This window comes from Lepidochelys olivacea, assembly GCF_965140295.1.
Source record: "Lepidochelys olivacea isolate rLepOli2 genome assembly, chromosome: 3".
Classification (NCBI taxonomy): domain Eukaryota; kingdom Metazoa; phylum Chordata; order Testudines; family Cheloniidae; genus Lepidochelys; species Lepidochelys olivacea.
The window spans coordinates 106,811,337-106,834,042 of record NC_140413.1 but is presented as its reverse complement, the minus strand read 5'-3'; the positions used below and the strand labels follow the sequence as shown (position 1 = coordinate 106,834,042).

The following is a 22,706-nucleotide window of genomic DNA, read 5'->3' as shown; positions in this document are numbered from 1 at the left end:
ATGTTTTTAAAATGTTCAGTGAATCGAAACCTAAAAAGATTGTTTTGGACCGAATGATGTGTTCTGCTTAAGCCGGAAAAAAAAAATTAAAATGCTTGAATCTCTTTAATTTTTAAATAAAATGAAGTACATTTTCAAAATCATTTTGAATCAAAAAATGAAAATCTTTCTTTCTGAAAATGTCAACAGAACACATCCATTTTTTCAGAATTTTTTTAGGCTTTATCATCCAAAACAGTGCAGTGAAAATGACACAAATTCACAATGTTTTGTTGTCACTCAGTTTGTATTTTTTGCAGAAAAAGTTAGCATTGGAAAAAACTTCATGCAGCTATAGTCCTAATGGTGGGTCTGTCTCTGAAATCTAAAGCCTCTGGAGCCTCAAGGAGGGAGGGAGGGAGAGAAGGAAAACACAGCTGCAGGGTGCATTCTCCAAACCCTGTTACTCATACTCTTCTGCCTGCTAAATTACAGGAAGACTTTAGGCAAGCTTGTGTTCTGTTCTATATCTCCTTTGCGTTCAGGGTCCCATGAAAAGTCACCAGTCCCTACTGACTGCTGGCAAATACTAGTAATAGTAATTTGGAAGTTAAAGTAAGCGGCCTGGGAGTTAAGCTGATCTACTGCCTTGCACTGTGACAGTGGCAAAATGCAATATTGCTGTCTCCCATTGACATATGCTGGCTTTTGCTTCAGCTCTTGCCCTGCCATGGGTGGATGATGATGATAGCTTCCCGTGTAAGTGATGTTTAATTGTTTAAAACACTGTGTGCACAAGTGTTTTAATCTATATGGGATGTAGAGGGAGGGAAGAAACCATGCAAGGGTAGGTCTGCACTAGAGTTTTTAACTTATTTGCCAATTAACTGAAATTAGTCTGTTTGTACATGGTAGTTGGAACACTTCACAAATGCTTGTTCCAGGATACGCACACTTTTGGTTTACCCTGCACTCTGTGCTTGTGGCTCTTCCACACAAACATGTACAAACTTGTTAGTTAAGTCATTTGGCAATCAAGTGAAATTTAAAAAAAACAAAAACTCCAGTGTAGGCAGACCCTAAGCCAGAACTCTATAATGATCAGAACTGCTCAACATGGGTCTGGGTAAGGGGTGATAATTACCTAAAGTGTAGTGTTAGCTGAACTCTTCTGTATGGTGATTTAGTCCATCTGCTTTTGGGAAACACTGTAAAGAACTGTAGCTTGGTACCTTACAGCCTTACACCTCACCCACATAAATACAAAGGGCCCATCCTCATACTTACATCAGTTCTTATTTAGGCCAAATTCAACTGCAATAAAACAAACTAACAGCAGATTATAGCCCACAGCATAGAACATTCTAAACTGACATTATTGATCACTGGAGGAACATTATAAAACATACATTTTGAATGTGGAATGTCTTCTACAACAAGCCTGTGAAGAGCTACTGATGCCAAGAACTGGTAAGTTGTTTTTGGGGTCCGTTCAAACGGAATATAAGAGATGCTACGGTTTGAAATAACAAGTGCATCGTTGAAAAGAAAGAGGCTAAGATCGCTGATGTGTTCATAGAGCCTGTCAAAAGGGAAAAAAAATTACTTGCATGCTTAAAACTTTGAAATATGTGGAAATCTAAAGAGGCTTCTGAGAACTAGGGCTTGTCTACACTACCGCGCGGGGTCGATCTAAGATACGCAAATTCAGCTACATGAATAGTGTAGCTGATGTCGACGTACTTAGATCTCCTTACCGCGGTGTCTTCACTGCGGTAAGTTGAAAGCTGACGCTCTCCCGTCAACTCCACTTGCGCTTCTCGATCTGGTGGACTGTACTAGATGCGATAAATCAACTCCCGCTGGATCGATCCCTGCCCGTCAGTCCGGCGGGTATCGTAGACAAGCCCCTGGTGTAACTATGTCGGAGTTATTCAATACTGCTACAGTATATTAATATCAGTATGTTTTTCTTGTCTTTCTAAGTAGTGATAATTGTGAAGGGGCCAATAACACAGGGAAGATGATCTGACATTGGAAACAAAAGTGGGGATGATAGAATCTTTAAGTTCTGTATTATATTAATTTACATTGCAAGTAAAATACATGTAGGGCTACAATTACAACTTCGGGTTCTGGTGATATCGAACATTCACGCTTCATTCTCATAGCTGGTTATAAGAATCCCTTAAGCTGCAGCTAATAGAGTTGGAGAATACATAACTTTTTTGACAATCCACAGAGGCTTCAAATTTTCTACAGTATTGCTTGCTTCATTCAATTTTGGTTTTTAATTTAAGTCCCTAATGGCTTTCAGGTGAACTGAGAATCCAATTAGAACTTCCAGCATTTGGGAAGTGGCTGTTCCTTTATACCAAGTTGTTTGGCTGCTCTGTCTTGTTAACCGTGAAGAGTTGGAATTTGAGTTGTCCGTTGCCCTGTTTTCAGTAGAATTGTGGCTTCACTACAAGTAGCTTTCTCTTCTCATCAAGACTGAGTCCTTCTACCTTCTATTCTTGGCACTGCCAGCCTGTTGCGAGTGTTCAAAACTAGGTTTTGAAAAAGAGCTTCTCTCATATTTATGTGACAACAAACTTGGAAAATTTTAGATCTAATACTACCAGTCTCTTAATTTCAGTACACATTTTTGTGGCTCCTCAGTTCTGGAACTAAGCTATTTAAATTACATTGTCCCCTCATCCAGGCCAGGTTTTGAACTTTCCTTTAAATGTCTTCTGTTTACATTCTACTCTTAAACATTGTAATTTAGAAGAATTACAAGCAGGAAAATTCTTCTGCAATTCATACATATACAGCTCCAGTCATGTTGCTGTATGATGAAGCAGAAGAAGATGGTTTGTAGGAAACAGGCTCTTACTAAAACACACATCTGAAATAGCAGCAAAAGATGCAGAAAATGACCAGACAAGTGAATTGTTTTTTGTAGACTTTTCTCAGTTTCACACCAGCATGAAAACCTCCTAAATATGGAGCTGATTATTTTTTCTAACTTTTACAGATGATAGAGAGCTGACAGGTTCTGGTTCCTCTGATGGAAATCAAAAATTGAAGCTGGAAACAGTCACATCTAAGTAGTGATATCATCACTCTGGTCAATTAATTTGTCTCCACAGTTGAGACAAAAAAAAGAACCTGTCGGAAGAGATGGGTGCTACCAGATAAAGAAATATGAAGGCAGTTTATTCTTTAGTTACTGTGGCCTTCAGCCATGTAGGCACACTACCTTTGCATGAACCTGATGATTATCCAACTTGAGTATTATCTAATATTTTAATTCAGTGCTGCCTTAGAGCTCATAAAAGGAAAACCAGAAGAATGCAATTTGCTACCTGCTTCCCGCAGGAAGTTGATGGAAGTGGAATATGACCACTTCATGCTAATGACTGATCTCTCCTCAGTGCTCCAGAGGAATATGTAACTCCTCTACTTAATTTCTTTCCACTCCAAAATTTCCTCAGGCACATTGGCAAGGACCTGGGACAGCTTCTTTCCAACTCCAAATTAGTAACCAGTCACCTGTGAGATCTAGTGTTTTATCACTCCCCCTTTGGTATTTTTTTAATATATTTGTTTACCTGAATGAAACACAGATTTCCTCAGAACAGCAGCTAAACTGGGATACATCTTGTACTCTAATCAGATACCTGTTGGCTTCTAATAAATTCTGTGGATTAAATATTACAGGATTAAAAAATATGGAAACCAAACTTTGGTTTTAGAGTTTATCCAGATATGCTAATTACAAGATTAAGTCGCAACAGACTGACAATGAGAGAATATGGGGTTATTTTTTTTGTTTGTTTTTTATTAATCACGCCTCCTTTGTGGCCAGAATTTTGATCTGGGTACTGCCTCTAAAATAGATTAATACTGTCAGATATCTTTTGGTTATTTACCAGATACAGAAAAAAAAAATTCTGCAAATTGTGGCTTCTCCTGAAATACATCTCAGCTGAATTAGACATTGACATGGCTGAATGAGTCATCACTTGGCTTCCACTTTTTAGCACGTTTAATTAAGCAAATGTTATAGGTAGGACTGGCTAAAAATTTTCTGTCAACTATTTTTCAACAAATTTTGGGGGGGTTTTTTCATGTCTGCTTTCCACAGAAAATCTCAATTTTTCATCAAAAACCCCAAAAACTGAAATACTTTGAGCCCCAAACCAAAATAATTTGGATATCCTGCTGTGGTGCCTCGTGAGACTTGTACTTTGATTTCTTCATATCCCCGTTCTTTGTATGGGCTGTCCTCCACTGCAGCCTACATCTCCCATGGAATACCTGTGGGACTCCCATGATGTTACCCTCTCCTTACGCCCTGAGGGGAGACTATGGTGTATCATGGGAGATATAGTCCGGCCAAGGAACTTGGCCTATATAGGAAATTCTTACATGTAAATTTTCATTCTAGGATTCTCCATGTCAGTCACTTTACGGTAGGACATTCCCCATCTCCACATGAACTAGGGGCCGAGCACTTCTTTGGTCTGAGCCTGGGCTACCCCTTAGGAAGAATTCCCCAGGATGATAGCCACCAACGCTGAAAAATGCTAGCTATACTGAAGTGTAAAAGTGCTGTTCAGCTCAAACCACTTGCAGCAGAACTTCTATGAAATGTAGGTATATCCTGGAGGAAACCCCTCTTCTCTTTCAAAGTACTGAACAAATGAGCAATAGGCAGGGGGAAAAAAAACTAGACATAATGCTGTTCTCCAAACGGGGCATCTGGCTGTCTGGCGTGCAAGATCCTAGAATGAAAATGCACAAGACAGAATTGTCCCTGCCTCAGTCCTCTCTGTCTGTCTTCACAGTGGCATGCAGAAAGCAGCAAGTTATCCCTTGGGAGGAGGAAGGATTCAATTTACCTGTAGAGAAGTGAAAAGGAGCTTAAAGGTTGTTAGAACACCCCATTCAATAATACCAAGCACTGACTCAGCCTGGGTGTGAGGGGATTGACTCTGCAGTGCTTGATAAAGATGGAATATCTTGTAGGAGCTTAACAGACCTCTCTGTTTGATGTGTGACCTCACTGCCCACGAAAATGCATAGTAACTTGAGGAATTGTAGCTGAGGCTTGTATGCCTCTGCCATATACACCTTTGTTCCTCTGTAGGTTCTGTTCACAACTTACGTATGTACTTCTACTTCTTTAGGATGTTTGGATTCAACCGGGAGGGCAACAATACCACTCCCTATTATCTGAGGAAGACAGTGGTGACATTGGGGATGGAGGCCTGCTTAGTTCACACAACTACCGTGTTTGATAGAACATGGAACTGAAGTTTCATTGAGAATATACCAGTCTCTGAAACCCTTTTGGAGAAGGTGGTGGTGAGCAGGCAAGAGCCTTTCAGTGAAAAGAGAGGCCTGACAACTGTGACTGAACAGTAGTTTTACTCAGACTTGTAGCACACAGATCAAGATCACAACAGGAATCTGCATGTTTTCAGAGGACTGATAAGAGTGGCCATTCTCCTGAATCTTACGTAAAGATGAGGCGATGTTCTTCTGCGTTTCTGACAGTGCAATATGCTTCTAGTCTTTTTTTCTCTGACCTACGTTTCCAAAAAATGTTGGCTTAGCGCCCTGTGTGTGAGCCTTCTTGTAAAAACATTACTGTGCTATGCTTCAGCCAACTTTGCCCTGATGTCTTCTAACACCAACATCTACTCCTCAGTCACACACATACATCTTGTGATTTTTTTCTTCAGTATTCTAAGGTGATGATCACCCTCCTAGAATGAGTGATACTAGTTGCAGCCTCTGAGGTTTGCAGCTGATGGATTAGGCAGCACTGGATGTTGGGTCAGGATAGGTCCTCACTGCACTATGTTCTATGTTTTTGAAGTTTAAGAGTACGTTCCAGTTACATCTAAATCAGGTCTGAAAGCCAAGATCTGAGATTAATGAGGTGGTGATTACAATCAGTGTGGTCTGTTCCTTTACAATTTTCTTTACCATCTGTACTCGGTGGTTGGAGGGGAGGGGGCGGAGGAATAAAGGCCTTTTAGCCCTTTTGGTGACCACAGACTCCAGTTCCTCATGTACCACCTCTTTTGCTTTTTCCAACTGGACTTGAGGAACCTATTTTCTTTCAAGAGGCTTTCAACCCAGTCTGTGATGCACATAGTGTGCATTCCCTTGATTTTAAGTGTCTTGATGAGCTGGTCAGCCAGGACTTTCCTTTTTTCGTGCAGAATCCTGAGGAATAGAGTGAGAGCTTCTTCCCAGGACATGAACAAGGCTGCTTCTCAAAGCAGCGCTGAAGGTTTTCTGCCTTCTTATCAGTTTTATATGCACACCATGTTTCTGAAGAATCATCTGCTGGAAGTGGACCATCAAGCTCACTCTTCCATAGCATGAGACAGGTTATATTACTCCATGTCTCTTCCTTGGGCCACACCTCCACAACTCATGTAGAAGTCCAGATATGTTTCCCCCTATATGAAGTCTGGTATCTGTGTATCTGGACCTGATATCAACTAGTTGTTAAATAATATTGAGAATGAGTTCACCAAGAGATCTAGTACTGATCTGGATCAAGATCTTCATATACTAATTTGCTTCCAGACAGCAATTGCAACAAAGAAAGAATTGTGCTGGGTATTCGTGAGACCAATTAGCTCAGTAGTTGAGTCAGAAACTTTGTTGTCTCTGATTTTTCCAAGCACCTCTCCTATTTTCTCCTGTCTCTCTTCTGAAATAAAGATTGCCTTGGATGATAGCTTAAATGTTGGAGTTTTGTGATGGCTGTAATTGGCCTTTCCACTTGTTCACACAGACCTGTTTAGTGATTGCTGCTGGGCCTTGTATAACCTGCTGATGTCGTTGGAGCAGGGTATACATGGAGAGAGATGATATGGCATTTGTGAATGCCTCTGGAGAAGTTACAAGTCCAAAAAGGAAGTACTCTGTATTTATCTCCTTATGGACTTGAGGTTTTAAGTAGACTGCATGCCATTGTTGCTCTTTGTACTACAAAGAATCTTGTACCCACACCAAAATGTTTCCGTGGCACTGGTTCTATCATTCCAATGTATATGGACTATTATGTACTTAATTTTCTGATGCTGCAAGGGATCTTGTTAAGGTTGGTTTATTTTAATTTACTATGGGGAAAGGATAAATTTGTGCCAGGGACAGTGAGTAATTTTTAATGCATAGCCTTCCCTGACTATCTTAAGCACCCATTTTCTGAGGTGGTCCATTCCCAGATGCGGGACTACTCTGAAGTGTACCTCTAGGGTGGGTGGGGTATATACCCAGACTCGGGAAATGCCAAAAATTAGAAGCTCTTGGGGTTAGATTGTTTTGCAGAGAATCCCAGCCTTGGTCTTCCAAGTCTTAGGAAAGATAACAATGGTCTAATCTTGTAATTTCTACACTGGAACCTGGAGGAGCAGAGGTTTCAAAGAGAACACCTGTTGGTATAAGGTAGTATCATGGTTAAAGGCAGTTACTCCTCTGTCCCCTTCCTGGTGTCTCTGAATTCATTCCCTCAGGTGTCAGGCATTGTGCCTTTACCTACCCTGGAGTGGAATTCCACACTTCTCCAGTTCTTAGGCTGGCCCTGGGGCTACTATATCCTGTGTATCCATTGTTCTTACCCAGCAGGTTCAACTGGGTTCAGCACCTGCAGTTCTTTCCTTTGGTAGTACATGACCAGTAGTATATAGTGACCAAATTCCCCCAACCCCCTTAAAACCAACATATTGTTTGTTGTAAGGGTAGGAACAAGAGGATTTTAAAACTGTCTACAGGTATGTCTCTTAATTATAGGCTTTTTTTTTCTGATAGTAATCTGGGCAGGGCTAACTTCTTGAGACACCTCAGTCATGTTTCCCCCAAACTCCTCCCTCTCTTGAGTCTTTCATTGTAAACCTGACAGTTCTTTTGATCTTCTGGTTTCCAGGCTTTACCTGTCCTAGCATTGTCTCTTAACAACTATGAAGTGTTTGCTGAGACATGTCTTATCTTGAGTCGTCATTCTTCCCTTCCTGCTTTTTCCCTTACAGACACTATATTAAACTAAACAAATATATTCATACAACAAACACCCCACTAACCGGGTCAATATACTATATTTATAAATCATTACAGAGCAGCTCCAATTCTCTCACAGGTACTTTGAAGACTGAGCCTAGACCTCCCCAAGGAGAGACTGCAGCCAATACTCTCAAGTCTGAGGCGGCTGTATCTGCGTTCAGTATGAGTGATTATCTTATTCTCTTGTCTGTGGGTTTGGCTGTCTGAGAAAAATCCCTCAGCTGGTATGACTATGCCTTTTACTAAGGAGGCCACAGCAGGCTGAACCTCAGACAAAGTAATGAAGACTTCTAGTCTGTAAATACAAGTAGGTTTTGATAAGGAATTCCCAATCCACCTTAATCACACCCTCATAAACCAAATGAGGAAGAATTACACAGCTTTCCCTCAGCTTTGCAAGGTTTTTTTGGTGGCGGTGGTGCTGCTTCATTTTCTAAAAACACCAAGACCTATGAAGTCAAAGCGCCCTTTGTACTCAATTCTGGGAAGCGTAATTGACTGAGATTTCTTGCTTAAAACCCCAGTTTTAGAGATTTCTTCTCCTCTTTAGAGGATTTAGAGGGGAGACTCTTTCATGAGAGGTTTTAAAAGTTTGTACTGTCCCTTTAAAAACTGATCGTGAGCATTGTCCTTCACCACTCCCTGGCCCAACCCCCTCAGAAAAGTGGGGAGGGGCCTTACTTCCCTGTACCCTTATAAGACCCCTTCCCAGTTTTCTCAGGGATTTGGGCCAGGGAGTGGTAAAGGAAAGTCTGCATGCCTCCCTGCGGAGAATAGTATCCACTTTGACCTCCTGTGGGGATCCCTGGAGGCTTGATGGAGAGAGGAGGTATGCCCATCTGCCAGGGCAGGGGATCGGAATCACTTCACCCATATTCCCTGCAGTTGGGTTTGGACTGAGTGGGGACCGACTGCGTAGAATGATGAGTAAGGCAGTGCCACTGGAGACAAATGACTCATTGATATCAGGTCACAGGAGCATGGCAACTAAGGCCTTATAGGTACAACAGCTTGTGGGAAGGGAGGATGCTTTGCAGTCATCTCAGCGTGGATCTTTGTATTTTGCCAGCTGAGAGCAGGAATTTATTCCTCCAACTTTGCCTTCCCCGGAACTCAGGAGACTCCACTGAACCTTTTCTGCTTGTTCTTCAAGCTTCCATGCCTGGGGAGAGGCAACGTTTGAAAAACCTACTCCTTAAGTCTATGTCACTGATTCTGGCCTGATCTCCATATAGGGAGCTTCCACTCATCCTGCTCAGCTGTCTTGGCCTGGACCTCACCCCCATGTCACCTGGGAGCTGGGTTTTGCTGCAGCCTGCTGTCTGTCCCCCCTCTGAGTGTGGAGGAAAGGTGCTATTCTTGAAACCCTCCTTACAAGCCTCAATATCTTTAATTTTGCAGTGTGTGGAGGAGAAAAACCTTAAAGCCAATGAAGAAACAGACACTTAGGATTTTCTAAACAGTTGTTAGCTGTAAAACGGTACTCCAAAGGGAGTCTTGGAACCTGCCTTGGGCACTGCTTGGAGAGACAGAATTCTGGGGAGTTCTTCCTGAGGAATGGTCCTAAGCCCAGCCTCAGAACCAAGGTCTGCCTTGGTTTCCAACTGGAGAGGGCCATAAAAAGCCTCTAAAAATCTCATATTTGCAAATAGATTATGCATGTGGAATTATTTATATATATATACATACATATATATAATATATCAGATTAAATTAGAGCCCCATTGACTTAGAATTTTGCCATTGACTTCAATGGGGCCAGAATTTGAGTGCTAAAACAAGACTAATAATGGAAGGACTACCTAAATTTGAACTCTCAGTGGGGTAGTGCTGCTGTAAATCAGAGCTGAAATAAAATGCATTAAACTGTTCGAAAGGAAAATGAAGTACTTACAGGACATCCCTGGATGATTCTTTGTGCATTTAGCATTTGCTCATCTTTGCTCATGTTTAGTTTTAGCTGGAAAATAAACTAAGATTAGACCACAAATAACTTCACAAAAGTTGGGAAAGGAGGAGATTGTGTTCTATGTAAGGGTCTTATCCAAATCTCATAGAAGTCAATGGAAAAACTCCCCCTGACTTCAATGGGTTTATAAGAGACCCTAATTTATTCGTGGGCAATTCTAGGTGGTACAGTGATATTTGAGTTAGACAGAAAATTGATTAAACTAAATTTACCTCAATGACTTTTGATCAAGAAAATAACTTATGTAAAATCTCCAAAGAAATGTAAACAAAGAGCTTGACAAAATCCTTCTGCTCTGAACTCCTGTTGGGTGTGTAGAGATTTTTTTTTTGGGGGGGGGCACTTGCTGATGGAATAAATCTACCAGCTGCTAGGTGTTTCCTCATGCCTGATGAACCAGCTTAGCTTCTATTTCTACAGAAAATAGAGGAGGAGTAAGGCTGTTGATGTAGTTGTTAGTAAGGGCCATCCACCAGGGAAGAAGAGCTGCAATGCATAACCTATCATCCCTATCATGTTCCAGCAGCACCTAACCATCTGAGAAAATCCCTGTTATGTGGGTGGTGGTCAACTGGGGACTCTACCCAGTTTATACTCCCTTTACACTGCTGTGCGAACCTAGGAGAACCACTGGATATAACTGGGACTTTAAAAATGTCTTGGCTTCTACAAAGTCCCTCAGAAAGGACTATAAAGAAACTTGGGTCATGAGGAGAGAACAGAGTTCAGGGGACTGCCCTATGTCTCCTCCTGGCTCTGGGACTGGAGAGGGAAGCAGCTCCTCCCAGCAAAGTACCTGAGATGGAAGGCAACTCATGGTCTAATTCTCGCCTAAATCTCCTGGCTCCGTGTGGATGCCTCATAAGACAAAGCAAAAATACCACACTGAAAGGAGAGAATACAGACAATTGGGGTGACAAACCTGATCTATGTATTCCTTGTATTGTTTCATCATCTTGACTGCGGCAGTCAAATCTTCACGGTCAGCGTGTTCTGAAGGAGTGTGCAGTCTCAGAGCATAAAGAAGATTAAGATACTCTTCAAACCTTTTAGAAGGGAATAGCAGCAGCTCCTGTAGGCTATATTTTCACATAGATATAATCCATGTGTTAGCTAGGAACCTGAGTAATTCAGCGATATATGTATTGTAAGTTATACAGTGTGACTTCTAGTTGGGAGTGGTTTAGCATGACTCTTACTGATTCACACACTGGAAAGCCCTTTTTTGGCTGACCCGCTAAAGCTGATGCTTATGTACTGAGAGGGTCTTAGATCAAGTATCAGCATGAAGCAATGTGCCACACACACACGATGAGTCTATCTGTTAGTTTGAGAAGTCTGTTAATCAGTTAAGTTTTTTCAAGTGTCTGGCTCTCAACTGCAAGAAATAACACAGCAATTGCTAATGGTCCGCTATGACACTGATTCAAAACCAGAGTCCTTTTCATTAAAAATCTGACCAATCTGATCTGACAAACTTCTTCATAGTTTATGATCATGTCCTTATGCTTTGGTAGAGAGCCCATGTGGAAGGCAAGAGGAACATGTAGAGCCTGGAAAATGTCATGAATACGGAATCCATTTAGTCCAAGAAGAATAACAACTGTACAAATATGCTATGGGCCAACTCATAATCTCCTATGACTTGTGTATGTATTTGCACTAAGACTTCATTCAAATACGACTTTGTTTACACTGCTTTTAAAATTGAGTTGGGAGGGAAGTGGGTTGGGATACTCACAGTGGACCTGATCCAAAGCCCAGATTCTGATTTTCTGTTATGTCACAGTGTAAATACCATAGACCTTACCTCATCATGTTCGTAACGACAGTTTTATCATGTCTCTTCAGGAAGGCACGGAATAAAGGAATGGTCTCTCTGCACTGTGAAAGGTAGAGGTTTGATCATCAATATAAACTTGATTATCGGAGATCAGCTTACTGGAGATTTTTTTCTTCATACTGTCATTAAAATTATTTTGTATAAAGATTTTTACATTCTCAGCTGTAACAGAATTTAGTCCAAATGTATCCTTTAAAGCGATGTGATCCATCAAGAAGAGTAAATCAAAACTTTTAACATACCTCTCCCCACAAAAGTTTTTTTGTTTTTGGTCTTTTGACCCTCCAGAACAGTAACTGCAACAGTGTTGAAATCCCTGTTCTCAGGCTGGGCGACCTTCTAAACCTTAGAGAGAAAGCGAGCACAAATCTGCCTCGCTTGGCAGGAAGAAGTGAGGATCATGAACTTGATGAGCATGGCTCTCCAGGCTGAAGTTCTCCAACTTGCAAGAATGGATTAAGCAAGGGAACAGTGAGGCACATACTCTGGCATCTATGCTCAAGCAAACTTTGTTCTCTGGGTTTTATCACGAAGCCTAGAGTTGGGGGTTCAAATGGTGAAGTAGTAGTAATTTTGAAGGATAATCTTTTTTACATTTAATGGCACATATTAAAATGAAAAGGGGGCATAAATGGCTGGTTGATAGTTCTACCAACATTAAGCGTCTCTGTAAACTCTAGCACTCACTCTTGCTGGAATTATGTAACAACTCTAAATGCCTCCATTGCAGATTTAGAGCAGGGCTAAACAAGAAAACTGGTGGCTACCAAGGTTCTATCTCTGTGCATGTGCCATGTGCTTTGAAGGCATGCTGATATTTTTTAATTGGGAGACTGTGTGTGTGTGTAAAAACAATAGTCTTTCAATAAAGCAGACAAACATTTGTGCGTACCCAACTTAGACACATAATAAGGATTAGCACACACATACAGCTATGTTTGCAAGCAAACCCCACCTTGTACGTGCATTAGGGTATATGTTCATACAAGTGACTGCTTCGGCATTTCTAAAATCTTCATCAGGAATGTACATCCACTACAGGTGTTAAATGGCAGATTTATTAAGGCAAATTTAACCCTATAAAGACTTCAAAGAAGCAGAGGCTAATTGACTATCATCCCTTTGATTTTCATGCAACTTCTGTATTAGGACTGGTATTTTCCTGAGTTTTAGAATTTTGGCATACCAAGAATATCAATATTGGAATGGATTCCATAGAAAGAAACATAATTCATTAAAACAAATTCTTCTTCTACCAAATTAAGTGTGAATATTAGCTTGCATTTCCGACAAAATAAATGTGAGCATTAGACTGGCGTATGATGTATTTTCACAGTCATATAGTACTTACCATATCAATGGTTTTCAGAATGACACTGTAGTTGTTGAAGAAGTTTGTGTATGTTTGAAGCTGCCAGCCAAATTGAGTGAATATTTCACCCAAGCACTGGGATGGACTCCATTCTTGAAGTCTTTCTGTCAGCTCATTTAAAAACTGCCTGCATTTGAAATAAATAGAGAGAGATGTTTGTCATTCCACAGTTTCCTGGCCAAATTACTGTTTGGATAACTACATTCTTCCTAGTGTTAAAAATAAATAAATCCTGCTCTAGTTTTAATTGGATACAGTTTTCTCATTCTTGTCCTAGTGTGCTGTTTAGAGTTTATATACGCTGTTAAACAATTGCCATGTTTTCATCCCAGAGCTGGCAGTGAAGTGATTTCTGTATATCTTATGAAGTGCTTTGGGATCTGTCTGGATGATAGTTATGATATAAATAGAAGTAGAAGAAGAAGGGAAGAGTATAAAAATATTGCTCGGGCATGTAGGAATGATATCAGGAGGGCCAAATCGCACCTGGAGCTGCAGCTAGCCAGAGATGTCAAGAGTAACAAGAAGGGTTTCTTCAGGTATGTTGGCAACAAGAAGAAAGCCAAGGAATGTGTGGGCCCCTTACTGAATGAGGGAGACAACCTAGTGACAGAGGATGTGGAAAAAGCTAATGTACTCAATGCTTTTTTTGCCTCTGTTTTCACTAACAAGGTCAGCTCCCAGACTGCTGCGCCGGGCATCACAAAATGGGGAAGAGATGGCCAGCCCTCTGTGGAGATAGAGGTGGTTAGGGACTATTTAGAAAAGCTGGACGTGCACAAGTCCATGGGGCCGGACGAGTTGCATCCGAGAGTGCTGAAGGAATTGGCGGCTGTGATTGCAGAGCCATTGGCCATTATCTTTGAAAACTCGTGGCGAACCGGGGAAGTCCCGGATGACTGGAAAAAGGCTAATGTATCTTTAAAAATCTTTAAAAAAGGGAAGGAGGAGGATCCTGGGAACTACAGGCCAGTCAGCCTCACCTCAGTCCCTGGAAAAATCATGGAGCAGGTCCTCAAAGAATCAATCTTGAAGCACTTGCATGAGAGGAAAGTGATCAGGAACAGCCAGCATGGATTCACCAAGGGAAGGTCATGCCTGACTAATCTAATCGCCTTTTATGATAAGATTACTGGTTCTGTGGATGAAGGGAAAGCAGTGGATGTATTGTTTCTTGACTTTAGCAAAGCTTTTGACACGGTCAACCACAGTATTCTTGTCAGCAAGTTAAGGAAGTATGGGCTGGATGAATGCACTATAAGGTGGGTAGAAAGCTGGCTAGATTGTCGGGCTCAACGGGTAGTGATCAATGGCTCCATGTCTAGTTGGCAGCCGGTATCAAGTGGAGTACCCCAAGGGTCGGTCCTGGGGCCGGTTTTGTTCAATATCTTCATAAATGATCTGGAGGATGGTGTGGATTGCACTCTCAGCAAATTTGCGGATGATACTAAACTGGGAGGAGTGGTAGATACACTGGAGGGGAGGGATAGGATACAGAAGGACCTAGACAAATTGGAGGATTGGGCCAAAAGAAATCTGATGAGGTTCAATAAGGATAAGTGCAGGGTCCTGCACTTAGGACGGAAGAACCCAATGCACAGCTACAGACTAGGGACCGAATGGCTAGGCAGCAGTTCTGCGGAAAAGGACCTAGGGGTGACAGTGGACGAGAAGCTGGATATGAGTCAGCAGTGTGCCCTTGTTGCCAAGAAGGCCAATGGCATTTTGGGATGTATAAGTAGGGGCATAGCGAGCAGATCGAGGGACGTGATCATTCCCCTCTATTCGACATTGGTGAGGCCTCATCTGGAGTACTGTGTCCAGTTTTGGGCCCCACACTTCAAGAAGGATGTGGATAAATTGGAGAGAGTCCAGTGAAGGGCAACAAAAATGATTAGGGGACTGGAACACATGGGTTATGAGGAGAGGCTGAGGGAGCTGGGATTGTTTAGCCTGCAGAAGAGAAGAATGAGGGGGGATTTGATAGCTGCTTTCAACTACCTGAAAGGGGGTTCCAAAGAGGATGGCTCTAGACTGTTCTCAATGGTAGCAGATGACAGAACGAGGAGTAATGGTCTCAAGTTGCAGTGGGGGAGGTTTAGATTGGATATTAGGAAAAACTTTTTCACTAAGAGGGTGGTGAAACACTGGAATGCGTTACCTAGGGAGGTGGTTGAATCTCCTTCCTTAGAGGTTTTTAAGGTCAGGCTTGACAAAGCCCTGGCTGGGATGATTTAACTGGGAATTGGTCCTGCTTCGAGCAGGGGGTTGGACTAGATGACCTTCTGGGGTCCCTTCCAACCCTGATATTCTATGATTCTATGATTCTAAGTTCTTTATCATTTAAACCTTAAAAATGTGGGTAGCTTATAAAATCAGCCCTTTTTTACTGCCTTGAAAGATTTACAACGCTCCCCTCTTTTAGGCTATCCAAAGTTTTGCATAAGGAAATGCATATATTTTTTCACTGATAGGATATCTGTTTCTCAACTACTGATGCCCCAGTTCCAAGTAGCTACCATAGGACCAATGAATGTGAGACTGTTGTGTAATGTTGACCTGGGATCTATTTTTAATCATCTGAATTGCAACTAATTTTTTTTTAAACTGCAGGAATGGGAAATGTACACACAGAGCTTGCAAGGAAAATAAAAACATGATTATGTGGATTTTTCTTGGTAAGATTAATCGTATCTCAATTCCTGGCATATATTATAAAATCATTGTTAAAATCTGTACCTCTTGCATCAGTCTGAACACTTTGAATCTAGATTAATGGAACTTTCTTTGGTACTTTTCCTTTGTTTGCTTAATGCCGACATCTTCTCAGATGTTTGACAGATGTGTTCCAATGAGAGGGTGGGGTATTTTAGTTTGTTTTTTACATTACCTCAGCTTTGAGCTCTTACAGATTTTATTTATCCAAAGTTTAAAATAACTTTTCATCTTTTAACTATGTCAGTAACCAGATCTCCAGCCTACGTTCTTGTGATGTCTTCCTTTTATTATGTAACCATGTTTTACTAAGCTCAGTTTGTTCCAAATCATGTTGCTTGTTTAATTCACTATTTATCCTAGTCTCTTCCTTTCTGTTTGTAGACTTGCAATAGTTGCCACTGAAACGGATTTTTTTAAACGTTACTAGAGTTGGGCATGAAGCAAAAACATGGAACTTATTCTGATCTGACCTTCATATTTCTATTGTGGGCAGAACCAAAACTACGGTAAAGAAAATTCTTGAACTTCAGGATTCAGAATCCAGATCCAAAGTGTGGGGTGTCCAACTCTGACCCACTAGAGAGAGGTTTGAGCTATGAACTTTGACTGAGAACTACAGTTCTGGAGTTTCGTTTGAGCCTCTCTCTAGCCCATGATTCTGCAATCAGATTTATGCAGAGAACTCCTGTGCCAGTACAGAGCCTCGCTGACGTCAGTGGGGCTCTGGGCAGATGCAGGATATGCCCATTCACACATGATTCCAGGATCAGAACTCTCATTATTACTGACATATCAAGCATCTTAAAACTTCAAAGGGATAGTTGTAGAATAAGAGTCCAGTTTCTTTCATCCTGTACATTACCATCACTCTCAGACTGATAAATACCTAGCACTTACAGGGCATGATTTATTTATAGTTCTCAAAAGCCCTTTCAAATGTGGTAAGTATAAGATGATTAATTTAAGAAATATGGGGAAACTGAGGCAGAGATTGAGTAGCCCAAGATCACACCATGAGTCAGTGACAGAGCGGAGAATGCCCCCTAGACTCCTGACTCTTAATCAAGTATCCTGTTCTCTGGACTACGCTGCCTCCACAATATATAACCCTTTTTTATCTTAATACTGTGCTTTCTCATTGGATTCAGCATTTTCTCAACTAGTTCTAGCCAGGCAGGATTTTATACTTTTGTATCATTCAGGGTGTAAAATCTACAGTAATTTCACCAAAACGGAAACAAGATTTTAATTTTTCATGTTGATGGTCTGGTCATATTCTGCAAAGTCCCGCATTGTGTGCCACCGTTCACAGGTAAGGTCAGTAAGTAACGATACCGTTGCTTTCCAAAAGCATCTGCCTGAAAAGTCAACCAAGATTGGAGGGATGGCTGCTAATTAAGTCCTATGCCTCAGTCAGGAGCGTAGTGTCCTATTCTGGCCAGTCTTTCTCTTTGTCACGGAACATTAACAGATGTTGATAACCCGTGCAGCAACGGCACTGTTTCGGCTTTTGTCTAACCCAAAATATTTAAAACTCTTAGTAAATTTAAAATGCAGCATATAGAATATACCTATTGAGTTGTAAGGCATCCAAGATATCAGAGAAGATGATTTGAACATTAGCATGACTTAGGATGGCTCGATTTGATGCTAATGCTGCTTTCAGTGGTGTAACATAAACATCTCTCACAGTTTTCAGTATGCGTACATAGTTCTTCTCACTTGTCAGCAGCTCCCTGGCAAATTTAGTTCGTCCGTCTGCGGTGTCCTTCTCAAGTTTTTTATCCTACAATCAGAACAAGGAGAGTAAGTTAGAAGAGGTTATCTTTACAATAAAAGGCCTGGGGCTGGAGGAGGACCAGAAAACAATGAAAAAGGGACAGAACATAATACCTACTTGCACCATTGCAATACGACCTACTGGTTTTGATACACCCAAGAAGAAAAACTATTGATGTTTATCAGTAATTTTTCTCTGTACCTCTTCCTTGCCCAAATGCACATATGTGCAAGTCCAACACACACAACAGAGTCCCCCAAACAGTTACAATGTCTCTCCCTCCCCCACCCCAGGAGAGAGGGAGGGAAATACCCTTGTCAACACATTAATCTATATCCTAAACTACAAGAACTCCGGTTTCATACATTTAATATTTTAAGGTCAGCAGCGATCACTGTGATCATCCATAGATCCCTCCATGGATAAAAATTTGCATCTGCGGATATAAATTGGTATCCGTGGAACTGCAGGACTCTCCCAGAAACCGCACCGGCGAAAGTAGTAGAACGTGGGGCTGCTGCTCCTCGGAGCCCACGCCGACAGCTCCTCCGGTGCATCTGTACTGCCCCCCCAACCCCGCCCATTGGGGTGGACACCAGGCTCAGCAGCAGCTGCCCCTGGTCACGCTCTTGTGTTCAAGCAGCGCACACACTCCCAGACAGGAGATGCAGACAGCTGCGTGGAAGGGACGGGCAGGGCTGGGAGCGGGCCTGCAGGTGGTACAACCATGACGGAGGAGCTGCCAGTGTGGGTCTCTGGCTCCTGGGAATGGTGGCCCCATGTTCTGCTCCTTTCACCGCTGCAGTTCCCGAGAGAGTCCTGTGGCCTGCAGATACCGATTTCTATCCACGGATATCTGCATCTAGTCTCACCTCCTGTGTAACACAGGCCGTGGAAATTTCCCAGAATAATTCCTAGAGCAGATCTTTTAGAAAAACTTCCAGTCTAAGTTTGAAACCCTGCTGATAATCCTGTCCCCACTGCGGAATCAACGTGTTTATTTAAAAAAAAAAAAAATTCAAAGGTGGTTCGGGGGAAACCTATGTTTGAACAGAGAAGGCTAGGCAGCACTGCTTGAGCAAAATCGATTTTTCCCCTTCCCCATTTTCCTGGCAGCTCAATATGTCACTTGCATAGGCATTCTTTTTTCATTCAAACTGAGATTAAGGGTGAAATCCTGGTCCCATGACATCAACAGGAGTTTTGCAATTTACTTCTGTGGAGCTAGGATTTCACCCGAAGTGTCTGATTTTGGGATTCAAACCCAGATCTCACCCTTAGTAGAGCATAATACCACTTTAAACTTCTCAAAGAGAACAAAGATTCTTGTTTATCTAGAAGCATGATAATTCCCTTGATTACAGAACATAAACAAGACTAAGCTTTAACTCCAAAGAGGCAGAGGATGAACTATGTGTAAGGTACATGTGTAGTCACAACAAAAATAATATGAAGTGTTGCATCCCTTTCTAAGGTCTGCTTGCAAACTAAATTCCAACAGAATTATGATTTTTGGACATTCACATAAGGGGTAACAATTTAAAAAAAATACTAGATACATTTGTGCATCTGAAGAAGTGGGTTTTTTACCCACGAAAGCTTATGCCCAAATAAATTTTAGTCTTTAAGGTGCCACCGGCCTCCTCGTTGTTTTTGTGGATACAGACTAACGTGGCTACCCCTCTGATAACTTGACTAGATACATTGTCAGTATCTACTTTGCTGGAGTTTTTTCACTTTTCTCAATATTTTCCTGTAGGAAAGAAACTACAGGTCCAACATGTACATCACAGAAGACAATAAGGTATTACGAATCATTGATTTCCTTACCAACTGAGCCACTGCCTCAAATGTTGGCTCATTTGCTCTGATGCTGCAGTTAGGCTTTTGGCTCAGGGTGGCAGCCTCTTTTGCATCCTCCTGAGGATTAAACAGAAGCTTTTTTTCATACATCATTTCATAGCTTACTAGGATTAGTATTCTACAGATAATTGGCACTATAGCATCTATATAAGAAACATTAACTAGTGATGCTATTTACTGTGTTTATTGTTGAGTGTTTATGCTGTAACTCAGTCATCGTAATTTACATGAGCTTGACTTCACCTTGGGATCTCAGCTCAGGAGGGGGATATATTTTCAATTCCCCAAACAAAAAGCAGTCCCATTCTTGCAGACTTACATGTGTGTGTAACTTTCAGCACATGAGTATGCATGGTGACTTCCACAGGACTCCTCACATGCTTTAAATTAAACATGTGTGCAAGTCATTATAGGGTCAGTGCCACAGTGGGACCATTATCACAAGAGTGCCCACAAAGCCTTTTTACAAAGCCAGCCTGTAATTGGTGTGTGGTCAGAACCCTTGTGCCCAGGTGGACCTCAGTGGTGTGGCTCCACAGGGCCCAGAGGTTTGCTCATGTGCAATGAATTGCAGGGCTGGGGCCTTAGCTTGCTGTTTGCTGTTCTATGAAAGTTGTGTACTTTACTTTGCTATTCCCTGAGAGCTAACCAGATCCTTCCTGTTGGCTATAAGTTTTAAAAAATCACATGTGGTTTTCTGTGTATGTATTCTTGTGTTGCTCAAATGCTTTCAGTCCATACATTAAATGTTGGTGTTAGCAGTAATTTTTTAAAATAGGAAATATAGTGGTATTTAAAATACTTATTCTCATGTCAGGTTTTTATATTTATATATATATATATATGTGACTGCTGTTTAGTATTTGAAAAATCCACTGTTGAACTTGAGCAGTATAGTTTATGCACAAATGAAAAATCTAACTTCATAATGGCCAACTTCATGGGCTAACAGAAAGCTAAATATGTATTTACGTGATTGGTCATAACAGCTGATGGCTCATTGGGAAATGTTATTAACTTTGGAAATCTTAGTGCACTAAGACTATTCCTCTGGGTAACAATCCCTTGAGATAACATACTTAAAGCTCTGCAGCTCTATCATTAACATTAGATGTCTTTGTTTATCATAACTTTGACAGGTAGTGTTTATTCTAGCTATGAAAATCAAATTTAGCTTCCAGTGCTCAGGCCCCCTTTTCTCCAAGCAGTTTCTTGAGGATCTACATTCCTCCTACTTCATTTATAAGCAGATTAAGCACTAGTTCAACCGGAGCAGTGGATTTATGATGCAGACTAATGTTCCATTGGGACGAAAGTGAGGTCACCAAATGTATATTATTTTGTGACCGAAAACAGGAACTGACGCTAGACCTCAAGAATGGAAAGGTAAGCCCATTAACCCACTGCAGCTGCTAGCCCCTGGCTAGTGAGCTGCACTGAAAGAGGTCACTCTTCCTTAATGAATGCACCAAGATTTGTCTTCTAGTCACCATATGTCAAGCTCTGTCTGCTAAGCTCTCTGTATTATACTTCCTCAGCAGGAAAAAATGTTGGAAATTCCAAAGGATTTTCCTAAGTAACCAAAAATAAAATTAAGATAAACATTATTCAAGGTCAAAATGGGTAAATTTCACACTAAAATGGGTTATCATGAGGTGCTAGTGGGATAGTGTGTTAATGGCTGCGTCTTTATAAGCAACAGTGTGTATTTATATGGGGATGACACGCCCCAAAGTCAAGACAGGTTGAAATTTGGGGAGGAGATTCAGAATTTCAATCCCTGTGCCAATGGTGGCTGAAGATCTTGTAAATTCAAGTCTGGGTGGGCTGAAGGAGAGAGAGGAGGAGACTGGGGTTCATGCTGACTGATCCAGTGGATTTGACTTGTTAACACTTATTGCATCCATATGGGATGAAGATAACTGGGCCTACAAATTTACCTTAATTGTGAGCTCAGCTGTAAGAAGTGAGTGAAGGTTCATAAAGTGTCACAATAACCTACAACCAAAAATGCTGATAGGAAAATCGAGACAGACTAAATTAGTTCAAATCAAAAGGCCCACTGATATAACTCACTGTGTTAAGATCACACCTGGTAAACAAGGAGTAAAGGACTGGAAATCAATGGACCAAAGTTGATGCTTGGGAAAATAGGCCTAATTGCTGGACAAAATAATGAAGGGATGGGATATTCCACATATCACTCCCTTTTGGGGTTCTTAAAGAGATCTTAGGGAGAAAAAATTACTACTGAAGCGAGCTTCACCATCATGGCTGCCACTCTCACCATCTCCTGGGACTCTGGGCCTTTGTCATCCTGATCCTGAGAGATGTCCTGTCCTGACCTGACCAGACCAAGTGACACTGCTACTTTCCACTGGCTCTATTCCAACCCCACTTGGATGTAAGACTTCATCCCCCAGCCCCTCATGTGTCTTTTTCCTTCCCTACCTTATTTCTTCTCTTTCCTATTCCTCTCCTTTTTCCTTCTAGTTAGAGTCTGGCTTAGCTGACCAAGACTGTATATTTTGCAACACTGCTATAAACCTGTGACCAGAAAGAGGCAGATAAAAGCAATCCCCTAAACAGCCCAATCTGGTACAAGTTTGACGGTTTTTGAAGTGGCTGATTAGACAAAGGGCTAAGCCTATTTTTTTCCAGCAGTGAGGTTGCAAATGAAAATCAACACCAGAGAGAGAAGCTTCAGTTTCTATTTTTGCTATTCTATTCTTTTCTCTCCCCTTAAATGTGATCCGTCTGTATAAAATTTCTTTAGGTTTAAGAACATGTGTTGGAGACCCTCAAAAGCCATCTGAAAAGGATCATTAAGAGCATTTAGCTTAAATCTTACTTTCTTTATGTCCTGCAATACTGCCAGTATTCACTCTACCATGACAACCAACTCCCTCCTGGAATATGCCGCTGGTGGGAGGGGTAATGCATTTCTGACTGTATGGCACAGTTTGGCAAAGGTTTTAATATTACCCTATTCAATTTGGAATGAAAAATAGTATTTAAACCCAACAACAGAATTTTTCAACACCCTGTATCTCTGCTCCATTTTACAGGAGTGTAGGAAAAATTATTTAATAAATTCCAACATTTTTTCCAT

General features: G+C 41.3%; 1 protein-coding gene across 7 annotated transcripts in view; it reads right to left on the bottom strand.

Annotated features, from left to right (window-relative positions):
• The window catches only part of ECT2L (epithelial cell transforming 2 like), a 57,849-nt gene that overhangs the window by 4,556 nt on the left and 30,587 nt on the right, over nt 1-22,706 (bottom strand). For 3 of the 7 annotated variants that reach the window (XM_084624809.1, XM_084624808.1, XM_084624810.1), the window contains exons 14-21: nt 19,562-19,651; nt 17,523-17,737; nt 13,213-13,360; nt 11,829-11,902; nt 10,941-11,097; nt 9,944-10,009; nt 3,576-3,664; nt 1,389-1,561 (exon numbers count right to left, since the gene is read on the bottom strand). In XM_084624809.1, the coding sequence (XP_084480935.1) occupies nt 1,389-1,561; nt 3,576-3,664; nt 9,944-10,009; nt 10,941-11,097; nt 11,829-11,902; nt 13,213-13,360; nt 17,523-17,737; nt 19,562-19,651 (1,012 nt within the window). Of the gene's footprint in view, nt 1-1,388; nt 1,562-3,575; nt 3,665-3,696; nt 7,425-8,648; nt 9,212-9,943; nt 10,010-10,940; nt 11,098-11,828; nt 11,903-13,212; nt 13,361-17,522; nt 17,738-19,561; nt 19,652-22,706 lie in introns of those variants that run through there. The other 4 variants (XM_084624813.1, XM_084624812.1, XM_084624811.1 and 1 more) reach the window with 4 other exon arrangements.